The 20047-nt window shown below is 37.3% G+C and overlaps 2 protein-coding genes across 3 annotated transcripts; one reads left to right on the top strand and one right to left on the bottom strand.

Moving 5' to 3' along the window:
• The first annotated feature begins 1341 nt into the window (after nucleotides 1–1341).
• On the top strand, nucleotides 1342–12371 carry LOC306771512 (serine/threonine-protein kinase tousled-like 2). 2 transcript variants are annotated; one of them, XM_079260678.1, is made up of 21 exons: nucleotides 1342–1828; nucleotides 2733–2827; nucleotides 4049–4120; nucleotides 4748–4817; nucleotides 5004–5041; nucleotides 5293–5385; nucleotides 7163–7264; nucleotides 7625–7717; nucleotides 8155–8265; nucleotides 8458–8594; nucleotides 8689–8838; nucleotides 9035–9101; nucleotides 9205–9302; nucleotides 9404–9485; nucleotides 9675–9766; nucleotides 9921–10010; nucleotides 10306–10475; nucleotides 10564–10702; nucleotides 10863–10974; nucleotides 11066–11173; nucleotides 11398–12371. In XM_079260678.1, the coding sequence occupies exons 2-21, from the start codon at nucleotides 2735–2737 to the stop codon at nucleotides 11569–11571; spliced, it is 2091 nt and encodes a 696-aa protein (XP_079116804.1). In that variant the 5' UTR covers nucleotides 1342–1828; nucleotides 2733–2734; the 3' UTR covers nucleotides 11572–12371. The 2 variants fall into 2 exon arrangements, with proteins under 2 accessions (XP_079116804.1, XP_079116805.1); XM_079260679.1 differs by lacking the exon at nucleotides 5293–5385.
• A 151-nt stretch (nucleotides 12372–12522) lies between these two features.
• On the bottom strand, nucleotides 12523–16842 carry becn1 (beclin 1, autophagy related). The gene is made up of 12 exons (XM_079260680.1): nucleotides 16708–16842; nucleotides 16325–16457; nucleotides 16164–16228; nucleotides 15647–15705; nucleotides 15368–15458; nucleotides 15113–15249; nucleotides 14840–15034; nucleotides 14603–14749; nucleotides 14327–14476; nucleotides 14071–14131; nucleotides 13844–13986; nucleotides 12523–13288 (listed from the first exon to the last, which is right to left on the bottom strand). Exons 2-12 carry the CDS (start codon nucleotides 16449–16451, stop codon nucleotides 13120–13122), a joined length of 1344 nt encoding a protein of 447 aa, XP_079116806.1. The 5' UTR covers nucleotides 16452–16457; nucleotides 16708–16842; the 3' UTR covers nucleotides 12523–13119.
• Between the last annotated feature and the right edge of the window lie 3205 nt (nucleotides 16843–20047).

The following is a 20047-nucleotide window of genomic DNA, read 5'->3' as shown; positions in this document are numbered from 1 at the left end:
CTGCAGAAGTGAATACAATGACCAGAGAACCTTGGACACGAGAAAACCCACACGGACTGAAAAGTTGAGCTTTTATTTACAATTTTGAGAAATGACTAAACTGGTTTCCTAGAGGTGCAGTCTCGAGGGTGAGGCGAGCTTGAAATGCGAGTCAAGTGGTTAATTGTTTACTGAAGGGAAACAGAAGTAATTGTCATTAAGACTGGCGACAGGGAGTGTGATGCAGTCCAAAGACCTGCAGATCAGGTTGAAGCATCCAGACAATCCAAAAGAGTAATGTAGGTGCCAGCAATGGTCAATCTATCTGAGTGCAAGACAACCTTATGCGCAAGACTGATAGGGGACCAGGCAACGGTTGTTAACATGAAGGCAGAAGTCAAAAGATACACACAAGAGGCTAAAGCAGAAATCCATGATCATGCTCTCTGTGGTAGAAAAGCTATGATAATGCTGCTGATTCACTGGGCAAATGGTAAATAGACAATCTGACATTAGAGGAGCGCAAAGAGGAGACTTAAATACCATGAGAAACAGGTGAGTGGCATGAGTGCAATGGCAGGCACATGTGAACAAAATCAGGAGACTCTGTCATGATCTGACATGACAGTAAAACTTTCCCTTTTGAACTGATGTACCCCCATCAACAGAAAAACAGGTGAAATATCAAATAAGCATCAGTGACATACATAACAATTACACAAACAAACACCCACACATACATTACATACGACACACAAAAAAATAGGGATACAACTTTTGAGTGAAATTTTAATACAATTTTTTACAGAACATAAACTTTTTAAAGGAAATATAGGACCTGTGACAGTCTTGTGATGGTATTAGCCCTCCATCTAAAATAATTTACTGAAAAATAAAAGCTAACATCTGTGATGTAGATACCATAATGTAACATTGTCAGTGTGTTAGGTGTTGCCCTGGTTTAATGATATTTAAATGTGAACAGATGAAACTGAGCTGTTTAGAGACAAGCTGTCACTGAACCAGAACATTTATAGGTCCATTGATGGTTCAGACACTTCTTCTTTTTTTTCTTTTTTTTTCCTCCTACAGAATTTTGAGGTTGAGCAGGACTTACATATCCTTTACTTTAAATGTGCTTTTTTTTTTTTTTTTTTTTTTTAGACAATTTACTTATCTTTCCAAACACACCTTGTTAAATTATTATGATGTTTTTCAGGGTCTTTGGACGTCTGCTGGTCTGGGCAAGTTTTCTTCTTCGCTGAATTTTAATCTTGCAAACAATGCGTTATGTGTTCAAGGGTGCCTCTGAGCAGAGAGGAGGTCATAGTAAGTGTTAAACCTGCTCTAGGGAAGCATCAGTATCATCTGTCTCTGGAACCTCATGCAGCCGTGGAGCAAAGGGTTATGATCTTTTGTTATCAGTTACAGAATGGACTCTAACAAGGCTACTGTCCCTGGAGTAGATGTTCGATGATGTCAAAAGATTGACCGAATGAAACAGAAATGTGACAGCTGTTGTCAAAAGGCTTCATAGCATTGACAGCTCCTTACCTCCCCGTGCAGGGACTATAACACAGTCAAGGAAACGCCGAGGATCGCGGCCTCCCGTCCGGATGACACCAGCAGGAGCCAGCCACCCTGCTTCGTGTAGCTAGCATTAGCTAAGCTAAGCTAACAAATGTCTTACCTGAATTCGACAGAATTGTAAATGGATTATTTAATTCAGACCATGTTAGTTGGGGCGTGTTGGACCTGGAGCTGTTAAGTACTTTGCTGTGACCGCATGGACGGACAACATCTCATTTGCGACTGACAGCGGTTGTGAAAACTGCTAAAGGTTTTCCAGGTGAGACTTCTGCTATAGCTAATGTTAACCTTAGCTACACTGCATGACGCCAGCTAGTTTGGGTATCTAACCTCACAACCTTAACTATTGTTTAATAACCAGTGTAATCCTAACTGCCATTACTAATTTCAACTGTTGACTGCAACATAATAACTTCACAGTGTAATGTAGTGTTATGCTTTTAGTTGGTGGTGCTGAACTATAGGTAAGAATTTAATTAATATAGTTAGCGATAGCCAAGTTTGGCATTCCTCATCTGCTTGTTGGTACATAGTATTTCTGTGGTTGTGAAACCAACTTGTATGCAGTCAGTTTCGTACAAACATCAGATCAAATAAGTGAATCATTGGCTTTGTCATGAGAGTTGAGATGAGGCCACGTAAGGGTTGTTTCCTCGCATTGTTTTGATAAACAAGTCAATAAGATTGTTAGGCTTCTTGGCCAGAACTATGACCATTTAATTTGTCGAGCATTCACCATTAAATGTCACTTATTGGCTCTCTAGTTAGTCTGTCGATAATTAATGAAAACCCGAATAATGTCAAACAGAGATCTTGTGTATGGTAATAATATAATAATATCTGATCCTTATTCCTCCATGTCCTTTTTGACTTGGTTATGCAATGCCCAGATTCAGTGTCTCTCCTTAGTTATTTATTTATCATTTGAGCAAAGCCTTGCATCACAGTCATTAAATTGACTTTTAACAGTTTAGCATGCAATAATGAATGGGATTTCATTTGAATTGATCAAAATAATTTCTTTAATATTTTACTAGTTTTCTGTTGCATACATAAACATAACATTTGTACAGTTTTCATATGTCGTGTGAGAAACTGACCGTGTTAGTTTTATAGTGGTACCCATTAGAATAGTTTTATATATTCTGTATTTCTCTTTCTAGTCATGATGGAAGGACTTCATAGCCAGACTCTCAGCCTGGATCCACGCAGGCAGGAACTGCTTGAGGCTCGCTTCACTGGAGTTGGCTTGCCCAAGGTTGGTATAACAGTATAACTGCTCATTAAGATATTTAATTGTTAATGGGGATTGTTTCTGTCAAAGTTAAGCTTTAAATAGGATTTAGACAGGTTATTTTTTGTATATTGTGTTTTTGAAAGAAATCAGTTTAGGGAACTATAGTGATGTCTGATTTTCTATGTTAATTAGTCCAACTTGGGAGACACAAAACTGTATCTAGCAGTTTTCTCCCAATTTACATCCTAGCAGTTTTCTCCCAATTTACATCGAGCAGTTTTGTCCTCTACGTTAGTAAGGTTAGAAAAGCTCCAAAGTCTTTGTTTTCCTTGCTCAGAATCTAGGAGTTTCATTTAAAGGAATGATCTGTTTTTGTGCGAAAGATGAAACAAGACCAGCTCTGTTTTGGGTGATCCGGGACCTGGCCAGCAGCCTTTTGTTTCATTTGAGACTATGACACTGAAATGGCACAGCATTTGAAGCTTACAGAATTTGTTGTGTGCTATGCTTTGTGGGTGTGTAGGTGAGAAAATGGCAGTCCCTTAAAACAAATAGTTATTTATGTCTGGCCTATATACTGCTCCAAAATAAATTGTAAGGCATGCTAGCTGGGGTATTGGAACACAATTATATTTGACTGCGAGTATATGGACTACATTTAAGAGTGGATCAAACTACCAATTGAAACATTGCAACAAATATGTGAAGTGTACAAATTAATAGGGAGACTGAGAGAATTTTCTTGGCTGTTTGTGTGACCTTGAGCAGCAGAGAACCAGCAGGCCTTAAAAGCATTAGCCTGCTGCCCCAGTAAGCCTGCTGTTTCTTCTTAGTCTCATAAGCTAGTCAGCTGGATGTGGTTGGAAGATTTGCAGATTAACACTGAGATATGTGTTATATGCCCATTGTTGTGCCCTGGCTTATTATTTTAACTTGGAGCCAATCCTTTAAGCACTACAATTGAGAGGTGCATTAGCTGGAATCCCAGTAAAAATTAGATACTTTTCAAAAACATTGAAGAATTACTGCTTTAAACATTGTTTTAAAATTGACAATTGTGTAGCAAAAATTTGATTTGAAATCATTTCTCATAAGAGCAGTGATTATTTGGTGTGCTTGGAAACTGCATTTTAGTATGAGATAGGATATAGTATAGCATGTAGCTGTTCATTCTTTTTCTGTTCTACTCAGAAGAGTGGCACATGACTAATCAATCGGACCATTTCACTTCCTTCATTATAGAGTTCAGCCAACAGTGAATCATCAAACCAGTCTCTGTGCAGTGCAGGATCGCTCAGTGACAAGGAACTAGAGGTTGGTTGAGATGAAAAAAGTCCACTCAGACAAAATGAAAAGTGACCAACTGACTGTCTACTAGTCCTCTTTGTGCACTACCTAACATTTGGTCGTGGTTTAGATTTGTTTTTATTAGTGGAGCTTTCTTGGACTAATGAATATGACAGTTTATTAACCTTTTTTTTTTTTTTTTTTTTTTTTTTTTTTTAAGTTTCAACTTTTTGTTTTTGACATGAGTATTTTATCATAGAGTTACAAAAATGTAATTTCCTTTCGACTGTATGTATGTGAAACCAGAATTATTCAGAAACGTTCTTATTAATGTTATTCTTTTTATGTATCTTTGCATATAGTAAAAAAAATAAAAATAAAATCAAAAAGAGATATTAAAAGTATGTATTTTAAATTAAATAATACAATCATGGTTAGGTTTGGTATGAATTGTAGAATTGTAAGAAAAATACATAATTGGATTTAGCTGAAATTACAGTCAGATATGTTTAAGGATTTACTAATACATTTTTATTTAATACTTTCTGCATGTTAATGCCACAATACTTGCCCTCTTTTATTTAAATTTATTTTGGTTTTTTTTTGCCATTTTATCAATATGGCTATTTCAACATAATTTCATGCTCATGTCAGACACCAGAGAAGAAGACCAATGAGAGAAGCAGGAAGAGAAAGGGAGATCCCTTTGACAGCAACAGCCAAGGCAAGTCCAACCTGTCTTCTGATAAACTGTCCAAATTAGTAGTTTCCAGCAGTAATAACTCTATATTCACATATATTCAGCTAACATTGGTTTCACTTTGATTATTCCTTTGCTATTGGTGCAGGCAGAACCTTTAAATCAAAGAAGAGTCATATTAAACTTTTGTATGTGTGTTTTTCTTTATAGGAAAGGGAAGGTTGCACAGAACAGGGGATTATTTTGAGGTCAGTACGAGCTGAATTGGGATGATATTGGTACTCCTATTTAATGCAATTTACTTGAGTTGCATTTTTTTTCCCGTTTTGTTTTGTTTTGGTTTTTGCATTGTTTCAAATCACCCTCAGTCTTTACCATCTCACCCCACATGTTCTGACAGATTCAGCAAGTTGCTTCATTCATCTTTTTCTGAATAACCACTCTGTCCTTTTTCTTTCTGTTTTGTGCCTGTGCTCTTTGTCAATGACTCCATGGCCAGTTTGCTGGTAGCAGCGGCTCTGGCACCAGTCCTGCGCGAGGCATCCCCATGCTGGTGCGCTCCTTCTCACAGCACTCACTGTCTTATCCTCCGGTGAGCACCAGCATCCATCCTCATGGCTTTCATCTGCTTTGCTCTTTGCTTGTCAGCTTTTCTGTCACAACTTCTAGTAAAAATGAGCTGGTTAATACAAGTCAGAACAATATTCTACAAATTGAGCTGGGTTGGAGAAACACTTGTTTGAAATGTTAATTTAACAGAACTTATATCTGTTAAAAAAAAGACTTCAAACAAGACAGTCATGTAAAATAAACTCTTATTTTCAGAACAAGGATAAACTTACTGTACTGTTAAGTGTCACACGAAGAAGAAAATGACACAGGAGGACAGTGTGGTGATTATGTTGGTGTGAGCGTGTCAGAATGCAGAGTTGACAATGACAATGTTTCTGAATTTAAATCCTTTTCACCTGCCATTTTCATTCATCATATGTTAACATGATATCTGTTCTCATCACAGTTGAGCAACATGTAAATAGTTTTTTATAATAAAGGGGCTCTTAAAGTGAGTGCATGTTTAATGACTTTCAGTGTCACATTGCACAGAAGTACAGCGTGTGAGAAAGTTATGTTTTAAAACGGTGACTTTGACTGCAGGAAAACTGGACTCTTGATGCTAGATTGATTGAAACACAGCTGTGTAGAAAGCCACTTTTCACATTAAATGATGCCTCAGGTGTGTATATAGGTCAAGTTATAGTTACAGAATGATAATTTTTAATGCTTATCTGTGCAGAGACTTATTTCATGGAAAGAACTAAAAAAGAAAAGTTGTTGTGACAAGCTATGTTTTCTCATTTTTGACTGTTGCAAGCTGCATGTGCATTATATAACTGGCCAGTGTAACATTATCATGTCATTGCTTACTGCTTTGGTCATATAAAATGTGCATTGGGCTGTGTGCATGGCATTTACACATATTTTATTATATGCAAATATGTTATAGAGGCTGCACGGTGGCGTAGCGTTTAGCACTGTGGTCTCACAGCAAGAAGATTGTTGGTTTGAGCCCCGGTTTGGGGAGGCCTGAACAGTGGCTTTTCTATGTGGAATTTGCATGTGTTTGCACAATTTCTCTCTGGGTACTCTGGCTTCCTCCCACTGTCCAAAGGCATGCATGTTAGATTAGAGTTGTTTGTTGCTCTGTATTGGTCCTGTGATGGACTGGCAGCTTGTCCAGAGTGGACCATTTCTCTTACCCAATGATTGCTGGGATAGGCTCCAGCTTCCCATGACCCTTAATTGGACGAAGGAGTTCAGAAAATGACTGACAGAAGTATGTAATAGAACCCAGTAATAATGAATTAACTGTGTTTTTTCCAGAACTGTCTTCAAAATATCTTACAGGATATTATAAGATTATAAGATATATATATAAGATATTTGCAGTCAAAGATGGTATTTTTTGACACATTGATTTTAAAAAGGCTCTCTGGAAAACCGCTTTTATCTGGGAAAAAGGAAAGATTGTAGCAGTCCTGAATCAGTGATGTAAATATTTGGGTTCATTTCTTGCAATCTCACTGCAAACATTGTTTATTCTATGCAGTTTATTGTCATGCAGTTCACTGTATATTTTTCTGCCTTCCAACATAATAAATGGAAAGCCATATTATTTTATTTTTTTATTTTAGTTCAAAACGTTTTTCTTTCCTTTTTGAGTAAATAATCAGTTCTGTTGATCTTAGTAGCCTCAGTAGTTGTTGGATTATCTTCCATCTTGCTCTTTTGACATCTCTCATTGCTGTCTTTTATTCATGACTGCCACATTTCATATACTTTATTCCTGTTTTTCTGGAATGTATGTTCAGGACGGCAGTCCTTCGTCCACAGGCTCAGCCCACACAGACTCCTCATCTTGCAGCTCATTTAAGACGGCTCCTACACGCTCCTGCTCACATAAAGCCATCCAGGTAACTGCATAACCTGAATCACAACTTGAAACCATGAAGCCTGATGTTTCTTTCATTGTGGTATCAGTTTGATAAAAGAAGTATTTGTGTGGCTGTACTTTTATACTTTGCCATATTTTTTCCTGAACTGCATTTTTTTAGTAAAAAAAAAAGTTTAGATAAATTGTATTGTTGGATAATATGTTGACACTAGAAGCATATGTCAAAATTTGAAGGGCTCAGACTGAATTTACATCATTTTCAGAATGAGGTTTGAGTTTTAAAGATTGAATACTTTGTTTTAGATAATATATAAATGTATAATTTTAATAGAGTAACATGCTAACTGTTTGTTTGTTTATATGTTTGCTGTACTTCCAGTCAGATCTAACTCTGCTGAAACTGACCGCACTGGAAAAGGCCAAAAATTCTGACCTGGAGAAAAAGGAATTGAGAATAGACGACCTGCTGAGAGTAAGAGAAATTCTTTAAGTTATGAAAATCTTACAAGTTTGACTTAAGTTTTGAGTATTTGAAGTAGAAAAAAGAAGCAAATTTCGGTTCTTAGCTTTTTATGATTTGAGCTCACAAATGCAAATAATCAAATAAAAGTCACTCAGTGAAGTGCATGAACAAATTTAGATTTCTAAAGTAAAATAAGCTCTTTTACAGATGTGTCTTGATCATCAGAGTCCAGTTTGCTTCTGCTTGCCATAACAGCTCTGGTCTATTTGCAGTTCATCATGAATGACATCCTAATTTACATCATTGTGGCGTTTTTTTACATAAATGTAAAACTAATGCAAGCCGCATCACTGTTTTTTAATGAAAAATATCACTTTGCAGACAAACAAAGTGTGGGTTCTTGTATTAAGAATTAGATGTTAGACCTCTTTTGTTTGTATTTGCAGGCTAACTGTGACTTGAGGCGGCAAGTAGATGAGCAACAGAAGATGCTCGAGCGCTACAAAGAGCGGCTTAGCAAGTGTATGACCTTGAGCAAGAAGTTGCTAATTGAAAAGGTTGGTGTGAAAATGATTTGCAGAAGCATAAGATGTCTTTGTTACAGAATGTAAAACCAAGCACAGCCATTTTTTTTTCTGTGGTACACATGAGGACTTAACTATTTACGATTGTGGGTATAGAGAAAATCAACAACATCCATTTTATTTAAATTATGCTTGTGCAGTTTTAACCTTTTATCTCTTTGTAAGTCAAAACAGGAGAAAATGGCATGCAGAGACAAGAGCATGCAGGATCGCCTTCGTTTAGGTCATTTCACCACCGTACGCCACGGAGCTTCTTTCACAGAGCAGTGGACGGATGGATACGCCTTCCAAAACCTTATCAAGTCAGCACGTTAGAGAGAGCCACAGATATTTGTTTGTATTTAGCCCAATTTACGAACCAAAAATGTTCAAACTGGATTGTTTTCTGCGTCATAGACAACAGGAGCGAATCAACTCACAGCGGGAGGACATTGAGAGACAGAGGAAGCTGCTGGGGAAAAGGAAACCACCCATGGCCTCAACACCACCACCCAACGTGGAACAGAACAAACGAAAGAGCAGAAGCAATGGCCAGGAAAATGAAACGTAAGAGCACACACAGCAGCTTGAGCGTCGTTCACAAGTCCTTGCACGCAACATAAAGTCTAATGAAGCTTATACTGACATCTGATACCTGCAAGGGTTTTTTTTTTATTTTTTATTTGCTCGAGTGTCATGTATGTGTGTTTCCACATAATTATCAAGGTAGGTCAGCATATCATTGATCGTATATATCACACAGGTTGTCCCTGGCAGATTACCGTGAGCAAGAGGAGATTTTCAAACTTCGAATCGGTCGTTTAAAAAAGGTGCCCGGCTTACTTTTTAACCTTTCTGTGCTTTTTTTAAATTTTGAATGAGATGAATGATAACTTAATGAGATGATTGATCAATTGTTGCGATTGTATGCAGGAAGAAGCAGAGGTCCAGGCAGAGCTTGAACAGCTGGAGCGGGTTAGAAATTTGCACATACGGGAGCTTAAGAGAATCCACAATGAGGACAACTCACAGTGCGTTTCAATAGTTTTATATACTTTACTCAAACTCAGCTTTTTAATTGATTTAAAATGAGACGGCTTGAAGTTCATCTGTGTAACAAATGTTTCTGCAGGTTTAAAGACCATCCCACACTGAATGACCGATATCTGCTGTTACGTTTACTTGGAAGAGGTGGTTTTAGTGAAGTTTTTAAAGTAAGTATCCTCCATTTATGTAGCCTATATCTCCTTTTTAAACACCAATTTTTCTTTTTTGTTTTACAAACTTGTACTTTTGAGTCACACATGGAAAGGTTTGTGTATGTTGGAGAGAGATTTGCAGCATTGCAGCTTTACACCATTCTTACCGACTGGATTTGCGAACATGCCATTTCTCTTCTGCAGGCTTTTGATTTTACTGAACAGAGATATGTGGCCATTAAAATTCATCAACTTAACAAGAACTGGAGGGAGGAGAAGAAGGAAAACTACCACAAGTAAATCTGAAACTGTTTATTTTTTACAGCGTAAACACATCACCGAAATGCCTGTAATGAAATATATCGCCATTAATCTTAAATCCTGAAAGAGGCTTTTAATGTCACTGAACGGACAAGCTCAAATCATTAATCCAGCCATTGATGTTTTCAGACATGCCTGTGGAGAATACAGGATCCACAAAGAACTTGACCATCCAAGAATAGTCAAACTCTACGACTACTTCTCAATCAACGTGGACTCGTGAGTACCTCATGCTACATAACACCTATGGTTGTCTGTTTTTGAGAAAAATGTTCAATATTAACCTTCATATAGATTGCTGAGTGAAGTAAAGCAGAGTGTGTATATCACTACATAAATCCAGTCATTTTTAACTGAATCTGACATACTGGCTATACTGTAGATTTGGTTAACATTTCATGAGTTTAATAAAATAGTTTGCTGATCTTAATGCTTAAACATGTGACTCTTGGGCATCTTTTGTGAGAGTAGCTGATCAATGGCAGCCTTTTAATGTTTGTATTATTTCTTGCAGATTCTGCACCGTTCTAGAGTACTGCGAAGGCAATGACCTGGATTTCTACTTGAAACAGAATAAGTCAATGACAGAGAAGGAAGGCCGCTCCATCGTCATGCAGCTTGTCAGTGCCCTCAAGTACCTCAATCAGATTCGACCACCCATCATCCACTATGACCTCAAGCCTGGTTGGAGTTTAATGGATCTATGCAGTTCTACAGTACCCAGGGGACAGTCATAGGCAGCCTATTTTAATTGATTATGTTTTATTTATAGGAAACATCCTGCTGGTTAATGGCACAGCCAGTGGTGAGATAAAGATCACTGACTTCGGCTTGTCTAAGATCATGGATGAGGACAGCTACAACTCTGCAGATGGCATGGAGCTGACCTCACAGGGAGCAGGGACCTACTGGTAATGTCATTGCATTTTTCAATGAATGGGTCCACAATTTTGTAAAGACAATGTACAATCTTTTAATGCTGTTTACTGAATTTGTATCTCATTTTCACTTACAAAGTCTGTAGAAAACATATCAGGGAAAATCTTTTGTTGTGGTTTCTGTTTCTCACAGGTATCTGCCACCCGAGTGCTTTGTAGTTGGGAAACATCCTCCGAAAATATCCAACAAAGTGGATGTTTGGTCATTAGGAGTCATCTTCTACCAGAGCTTATATGGGCGCAAGGTAACCACTGATCTGCATGCCATAACAGATTATATTTTTTAATGTTTTTTAAAACCACCTGTTAGCTGACTGCCTTCTGACACATTTCAAGCCATTTGGTCATAACCAGTCGCAGCAGGATATCCTCGAGGAAAACACCATACTGAAAGCTACTGAGGTGCAGTTTCCCCCCAAACCTGTGATCACCACAGAAGCAAAGGTGCAGTTCTCATCTGGTTCCATCAAAATTTATACCTTGAAACATTGTCTGTTTGCTAGTTTCTTGCCCCATAAGTTCAGTATTTCCTGCTCATAGAATACAACAGTAAAATAAACAAAATATTTCTCAAGTGTGTATAATTTAACAGAGGCTGAGAATGAAAAATTGGATCCAGAGATAAATTATGTGACCTTCCTTACGTTTTTTTTTAAAATTTTTTTTAGGCCTTCATTCGACGTTGCCTGGCCTACCACAAGGAGGACCGTGTGGATGTGCTGCAGTTGGCCAGTGACCCCTTCCTAATGCCACATATTCGTAAAGCCTTGGGTAGCAGCACAACTTTGGTGCCCCCCAGTCCATCCACATCCAGCTGCTACAGCAGCAGTGCCTCCAGCTGAGGTTGGCTGATAGAAAAAAAAAAAAAAAAAAAAAGTAAAATTCCACAGAGGAAAAAAGCAGCACAGAGACATTGCACTGAAAAAGCTCCTCCTTTGAAGGGCATGATGGGAAGGAGGGATCATCAAAGTGTTAATGGAAGCAGAAAGGTGAATGTTGTGGTAATGGAGTAATAAATGTGCCCACCACTGTTGTCCAGGCATGGTAAAAATGAAGGGCCAGCCTCTATTTGTGGGCTCACAAGAACCCAAAGATTTGCCCATATGCATGCACTAATAAACTTGGCTCATTTCAAGTTACTTTTTTTCCAAATGACAACCATCTGGAAAAATTGCACAACTGACAGACCCGGATGTATGCTGTGTGGAAAAAAAATCACATGTCCATATGATAGAAGGTTTAGAGAAGGAGGCAATAAATAAATTTCCTCCCACAATGCTTATAATTCATCATCTCAAACTCTTAGAGTATTTAGTTTTAAATATATATCCCCGTCTGAAATAAAAACTGTGAGGTGTTTAGGGAGATCTCCTGAGAGTAATGAGTGATTGTTGTGTGTGGGTCACGGCCTGTTTTGTTAACAGGGCACCATCACAGATTCATCTGTGAAGTGATGCAGGGGAGAGCTGAAAATGAAAAGAGTTGTAAGATTTTTATCTTTTTATTCCTTTAAGTTTACTTGAAAACTGGAACTTGGCTTATTATTTCGATAAAGTCCATATTTTTCCATGAAACGAACCCCCTCTAATGTGTGAGTGTTGTGAGGCAAGACTCAGCTCAAAAAATGAATGAAACCATTAAAAGGCATTTGGTTAACTTTGTTGTGTTGTTCTGTTTGAGATAGGTGGGGAGGTATGGGCAGTGCAAATACATTGTGTCAAGTTTAGCAATTACATCAACATTAAGTATATTTCATTTTACAAAGCAGACATTTTTTCACAGCATAATTTATTCAGTCCCACAGTTAAAAGTTGCATATCTTAACTAATAAGAGTATGAACACAAAGCTGATGAATGAATGCATTTCTTAACTGTTTTTAAGAGTATGCAGAACAAGTCTAGTATTTGTATTCAGTGTTAATATATTGACATACTCTAAATATTTTGTTGTAATCAAATACTTCACTGTGAGGAGCGATTTAAACATTTCAGTGCAACATGGGAAATTCAATACCTTAAATAAAACCTTGAAACTTTCCTTTCACCACAATCTTCATATGAAGTGGGTCATGACATTAATTTGGTGTGACGTTTTCAGAAAATTGCTGTTATTGATTAGAACTGTTAATAAACTGGGGGTTCAGTCTTTTAATCACCCCAAAAGAAACCCACAAATTATAATAACCACTTTTCAGGAAAAATGACATTTATTGGAAAGAGTATGGTCCTAAACTGATGATCTTGAAAATCTCTCAATCCAGTAAAAACTTGTAAAATGGTGCAGGATGTTTTTTTCTTTTCCTTAGGCTACATATCCCATTCATGAATCATAAGAAAACCATGTATCAGGTGCGCATAACTGCAGAGTCAATATATGAAGTCCAGTAGGTTTATCTGTTGTAGAACTGTGAGGTGACCCAGGCCAATCCCCACTTCAGATTGGTGAGCATAAATTTGAGCGCCTTGGTCCACTGCTCCTCAGAGTTGAACTGAGTTTTGATGGAGTAAGAGCCTCCACTGCCCCCAGTATCTTCAATTTTCCCCTTCTCCACATCCATCCTGAGACACAGTAGGGGAACAGAAATAAAACAACCATTTACAGCTATCACTTCATGATAAATAACAAACAGAAACATAAAATCTTCGAAGCTAGGGTTGAACAGATGAATTAACACAAAAGTCTTAAGATCTGGACCTCATCTAATCCTTCTGATCAGTTAAACATCTCATCTGTGACTAGTAGCATCAAAATCTGTTCATATGGTGACAACAAACACAAGGTCTTAAAGATTCTTTTGTTGGAGGGTAAAAACAACACCCTGCACAATGAAAGCTATAAGAAACACTGAGCAGGAGGTAGGACAGTGAGCAGAATCCACAAAGTTCAATGCCAACAAAATTATTTACTGCATATCCATAAATTTTATTGTTTTAAAGCTTGTTTTAATATTCAAAAATGTACTTATTGTCATGTTTGCCTCATCTACATGGTAAGCTAATTTTGTATCTTTGCAGATAATCTGCAATAGCATTAAAATCTCAAAGATATTTACAGGTTTATTTTAAATAGTTGCAAAGGTGTGGTGGAAAACATGCAGTCTGCAGGTATCTGACCTGTATGGAAGGCAGAAACCAGTGTCTCCCTTTTCCACCTCTTCTTTGAACTGCTGAACACAGTCCAGGAAAGCCACCATGGCATGATCGAACTTATTGTCCCAGAAAAACCTCAAGCCACCTGAGCAGTACAGTGGAAGTTCCTGGAGAATCAAAGCAAAGAACTAGCACCTGGATGACTGCTGAAATGCTGATGGTGAGAGTCTCATAGAAGAATTCTGTGTTACCTTTGACTTGTCTGTAAGTGACTCTAAGTAGGAGTGGTTTCCATATGGGACAAGACGATATCTGGAGACAAAGAAGGTGGTTGAGTTAAAGATTATTGGTATGTAGACTGACAAAACCATAATGGAAATACTAAATAATTGTGATAATGCTGAAAAGATTCTGCTGAACAAATGAGGTGAACAGAAGCAACATAAAAAAAAGAGATAATGTGCTAAGATAAAACTACACAAAAATTAAAGTAAATAATTTGGGTACCTCTGAAAACGCAGTCCCATTTTGTTGGCCAGAGCGTGTAACAGGAGTACCGTCTGCCCCCAGGCGGCATTGATCTCATTCCACTCCACAGGAACACTAGGAAGTCGACCCAGTCGAAAGTTGTTGATGGTACCAAACTGGCCACTATGCCTGGAAAAGATGTTTCAGACTTTAAAATCGACAGACTTTGATTCCTTAATCCAAATTAAATCTTCCTAATTCACTATTTATTTGTGGATAAACTTGAGTTGTGAGCATAAACAAGTATGTGTGTACCAGATGTGAAATGTTGCATTGAAAACGTTGGTCTTCTTTAGTCGATCTAGTTGAATCTGGCAATAACGCATTTGGTTGTCAACACTCTTCAGCTCATCGTCCAGCTCTAGTTGCTGTCGTTTAAACTCACTGTACTCCTTTTGGTACCTTGTACCACAGAGCCATAGGAAAACATGGGACAGTTAGATGCTGTATAGATAATAGACCACCTCCTTATACCACTACTAGACCACTCACTGTAACTCCTCTGTATCTAGCTGCTGAGACTGGATCCTGCTCTGGGCCAGATCCTGTGCCACAGCAGCTCTCTGCTCCTCCACAGCCTCCAGCTCCTGGACCAGTGCCTCCTCCTGCTCTTTCAGCTGTTGCAGCTCAGCCAGTAGGGTCTCTTCTTCCTCCACCTGTAGGTTTGATAGCAACTCCAGACACTGCCTGAAAATAGATTATTGAAAAAAGTTTTTTTTACAGCAACTTTCTATCAGGATTAAACTCAACAGGGCACCAACTCACTTGTAATTTTGGCACTCATTCTCTGTGATGTTAAGCTGTGTGTCCAGGTGGTCCAGCAGTGTGTCAGTGCATTCCTCACACAGTGGGTGATCTACATCTGTCTGGCCTGACATGATGTCAAAAAGGTCACTGGTTACCTAAGAGGAACAGGGTGACAAGCAAAAGTGTCACTTTGTTTTGTTACACAGCATTTTCATATTCTTTTCTTCTTTTTTTTTTTTTTTGTCTTATTTAATGCATGAAGATAAGAATCACCTGGAGTCTACGACTAAGATTTTCCATGGTGCCACCATCAGATGCATCTCCTATTAGTGTGAAGCTGTTAGCACTCTCAGTTGACATCATCCTTAAAAAAAAAAGAAAAAAAAAAACAAAAAAAAGAGACAATGAATCAAGATTAAGCAATTGTATCAACTTTGAAGGATATTCTGCTTTTTGTTTTGTTTTTATAAGCACATCAATGCCTAAACAAATTATCATTGTAATCATATTTACTCCGTGCTGCTCCAAAAATGAATGATCCTGGCTGCTTACCGTGCAGGAGGGATGTATTTTCTTGACACTCCATCTTGACTGTTTTCCACAAATGTCTCCTAGAAGAAAAACGCAAAAGGTAATTATGAGCAGCAACTACAGTTACAGGATAGAAACAAAAAGAAAGTAATGTTATTAAATTATACATTTTGGGCATATTTAGGGATGCCAGAAAATCGAGCTGGGTGATTATTGAACTCAGTTCAAAGTATTTCTCTGACTATCTGTATATTTCTCCCTGTTTGCCTCTGTGTTATGTCAGATGCACAGTGGATGTTCTTGAACATGGTGTGAAAACTTTAACCACATACCTTTCACAAGCTAGTTGAAAGTGGATTTAGTGGTTATAAGAACAAGCATAATGGGTGAGAGTGGGTGGATAACACAAACATTCTCCCCTGTGAATTGCACTGATTCCCATTCAGTGTCCTTGATAGTAGACAAAACGTCTGAGTCGATGAGAATTTAAACAGCTACACACGTATTCAGTCGAGTGTAATGATGAGCAATAATCTACCTCTGGTGCTGCCTCCACTTCACAGCTTCCAGCCTGCTTGCTTGAGGTCACTGTGACCAGCGGGGCTGAGAAGGAAAAAAGGTCACAGATAACCACAATGTAGAGCAAAGCATCTGTTACACCTCGTAGCGTCAACGATCTATCATTGAAGACGTACATACCAATAAGTTCATGGATAGTGACTCGGTCGAGCACATTGAAGGATGTGTCCAGTTTAAGTGGCTGACAGCACCGTTGACAGACGAAGCTAACCTGCATGGTGGTGCTCGACGACTTGGAGCCCTCCATTGCTATCTGTAGGAAAACATACAAATAAAAAAAGAGTAATATCCGCTTTGAATATGCGATAAAATGTTGGCATTACAGTTTTGACTTCACAAGAAACAAAAGAAGAAACTACACAAAGCTTGCCAGTGTTTTTTTTTTTTTTTTTTCTGCTTTGACCAAAACGTCACAATGCTAGCTTTGATTAGCTCTGTAGTTAGCTTGTGTTTAGCATAGAGCCATAGCGGAAAAGTATATGCATGAAATAGGATATACTCACCGTTTGAATGTTAAAACTATTCCATTACAATCTCGTCTTACATAAGTCTAAATAAGAAGCCTGTCTAGATATACTTAGCGTGACTATCTCATTTAGCCACTTCCTTATTGTTGTTTACGCTGCGTGTAACTTCTTTTTCTTTTCTTTAGTTTGGAAAAGCTCAATGCTGCATCTGCGTGCTGCTGCCCTCTGCCGTTTGCCACTGACGCCCCTCTCTTTTATTCTTTGGTTCTTCGATTTGTGCAGGGTTTTGATGTGTTAAGACAAGAATTCATCAGGATTACCCATATAGTCTATGGGATTACCTCATTGGGGATTTCTGGAATAAAGATTACATCAAAATTCTGGAGCATGGCATTAGACCAAGTACAACAAAAATATAAATAGAATTATAAGACCATTTTATGTTAAATAAACAATTTCAGTCTCGTTTAAAGTATTTTTAAAAAACAACAAAAGTCAACCATTTCTGTATTATTTGTACTTTTTTTTTAATAGTCTTTTGATATTCTATTAGTTTTAGTTTTTATTTCCATACTAGAAACTGTTTTCACTTTGCTTTTTAAAGACTACTGTACTTCATGTCTGGACCATTATTTTACAATAAAAATCTACTGCAAAATTCAATGCCTAATTTTCCTATTAGCTGAGTAACTGTGGGGGTTTTTTCTATAGATTGCTCCACTTGTTTCCCAGTATCCAAAATCTACCTCCCATCCCACTTTTTAGATTTGATTCAGTATTTAGCACATCTATGTCAGTGTAGCAGTTCTGTACTTTTTAACTGGTTAGGATTTGGTACTTAACTTCACTGTATCAGTTATTTTCTCTTAACACAAGTTCTCCTAACATTCCCTAAATGTCTGCTTCACATACAAACCTGTGCTGTATGCTATGCTGCTATGCGATCCTCATATGCTGTAAATGCTATTTTGTATAGCCTTACATACATGTATCTAATTAAATATTTTATTAGCCTGAAGTATTATGTTATAGATCACCATCTTCTAACCTTGATAAGAACCTTCCTCTGAAACTCTTGTGTGTGGAGTTTGCTGTCCCAACCAAGAGAGGGCGCTGTGATGTCACATGGATACCGCGGGTAAACTACAGCAGCAGAAGAAGAAGAGTTGCGGGAAAACTAAAGCGGAAAAGACTGACGTTGATATCTCCGAACTGTAAGAAAACGAGGTAAATCTATCAGTTTTAGTTGTTTTATTGTTACCAAAGGGTGCGATCAACATTAAACTGTTAGACATAAACGTGATGACCAGTTTTTGTCGACTGTCTCCGTGTCAAAAGTGTTAAAAGAGAAAATTATGGTTATGCAACTGAACCTCATAAAACAAATCATAGCAGCGGTATGCAAAGTCATGTTTAGCATATGGACAAACAGTATATCTGCAATATGTTTAAACAACATGGACATGGAGGCAGAGACGTACAATGATACTATGCTTGGTATTTATTTTGTGCATTAGGCTCTTTGTATTGTTAGGGTGCGTTGTTGACACAATGCAAAACAAAATTTAACATAGTATATTTACAAAATTCCTACCCGGCTTGTTTTGGTTAATTTAAGTTGTTAGAAACACAGTACATACATATTTGGACATTATTTGCATTTAGTAACAAATTATACGTTTTTATGAAACACAGGTAGGATAATATAAGTGACCTAATGGCAGCATTGTAAACCTAGTGCATATTTATTTATTTCCTTACTTACTTACGTATTTATTTATTTATTTAAGATTGTCAAGAGAAAATACTCTGCACTTTTGGCTTTTCCTGTCAGTCTGAGTTTATGTATACTTTATAAATTGGACATTTTTAAATGTAAAAAAACACAAGTAACACTTAAAATACACGTTTTATCCAGACATCCAACAGGTAATTGTTGTCAACTTAATCAACTTTTTAGCAAATAATTTGTCTTTTTCTTTTTTTTTTTTTTAAATGTCTATTTCTTAGTGTAAACTTGAATAATGTCAATATTGTAATTTTTCTGTCTGAACATTTCTGGATGTGTTGTTGTTGTTGTTGTTGTTGTTGTTGGTGGTGGTGGTGGTGGTGGTGGTGGTGGTGGTGGTAGTAGTAGTAGTAATAGTAGTAGTAGTAGTAGTAGTAGCTTTAAACAGTTAAATGGTTGAAACACATATTTAGTAACAGGTCCACACCAAACAACTACTGCACCAGTAAAATGTTGTTTGGAAATAAATTCAGTCGTCATAATAATCTTTTATAATACGATGGACAATGAGCTGAAGAGTGTTGACAATATAATATATTGCTGTATAACATTTTTAAACATTTTTCCTGGACTGTTTTTTTTTTTTTTTAACAACACATTGTGTACATTATTTAAATTTATCTTTATGCTTTTACTTAAACTGTATTTGAAATGCAGGGCTTTTCATTGATAAGTATTAGTACTTTTTGCTGAAGTTAAGGTTCTAAATACATTTAATCCTGGACTTTCTTTTAGCCTTATACTTGGAATATTAGAAATCATTAATAAGCCAAATTGTGAAATACAGGCATAATAATGTATCTGAGATGGTAAGTCCCTAGTCCTTCTAATGGAGAACAATAGGAAGTAGTGACCAAAATACACGTTTCCTAACTTTACTGCAGCAGCCAACGTTAAACTGATTCCTTATTAAGTCAACAATAGGACTTTTCATACACACGGTATAGTCCCTTAGTTATTACCTTGGTAAAGGACTAAATATTATCATATTGCAATAAACTGTCTATATCTGTACTCTGAAAACACCTACTGTCTTCACAAAAGTCACACAAGAGTATAGTCTTATAATTAATATTTTCCAATTTATAGTTGTAATTTGACAGAATGGTATTACCGGTACACACAGTTTTGGCCACATATTTATATTTCCACAGTTATGGATTTCATATGACTCATTGATAAGTTTCATTTGCACATTGTATCCATGCTTCTATGTCTTTTACTTAAAATGTAGGCAGCACAGTGATGCCGTGTGGTGTTGAGCAGTGTCACCTGAAAAAAAGAAAGGTCCTAATTCATGCCTCAGCTGGGCGTCTTTCTGTGTTTTCTCTGTGGCATTTGTGTGTTTTCTCAGTGTATTGTGTGTCCTCTCTCTTCTTTCTTCATGGTTTTGGACTGTAGGAGGTTCTAAATTGATGTTAGGAGTGTCTGTGAATGGAAGTTTGTGAGTGTATTGGTCTTGTGATGTGACTGTGATCTCTTTTGAAGGAAGCTGGGATAGGCTACAGCCTACTCCACTTTATAGTTTATGCTGGCAGTTTATTTCTTCACTGTGTTACTTTATGCAGACTTGTCAGTGGCAGCCTT

This window comes from Telmatherina bonti (genome assembly GCF_933228915.1).
Source record: "Telmatherina bonti genome assembly, chromosome: 21".
NCBI classification, from domain to species: domain Eukaryota; kingdom Metazoa; phylum Chordata; class Actinopteri; order Atheriniformes; family Telmatherinidae; genus Telmatherina; species Telmatherina bonti.
The sequence above is the reverse complement of the archived record's forward strand: the minus strand, read 5'-3'. Positions and strand labels throughout refer to the sequence as shown.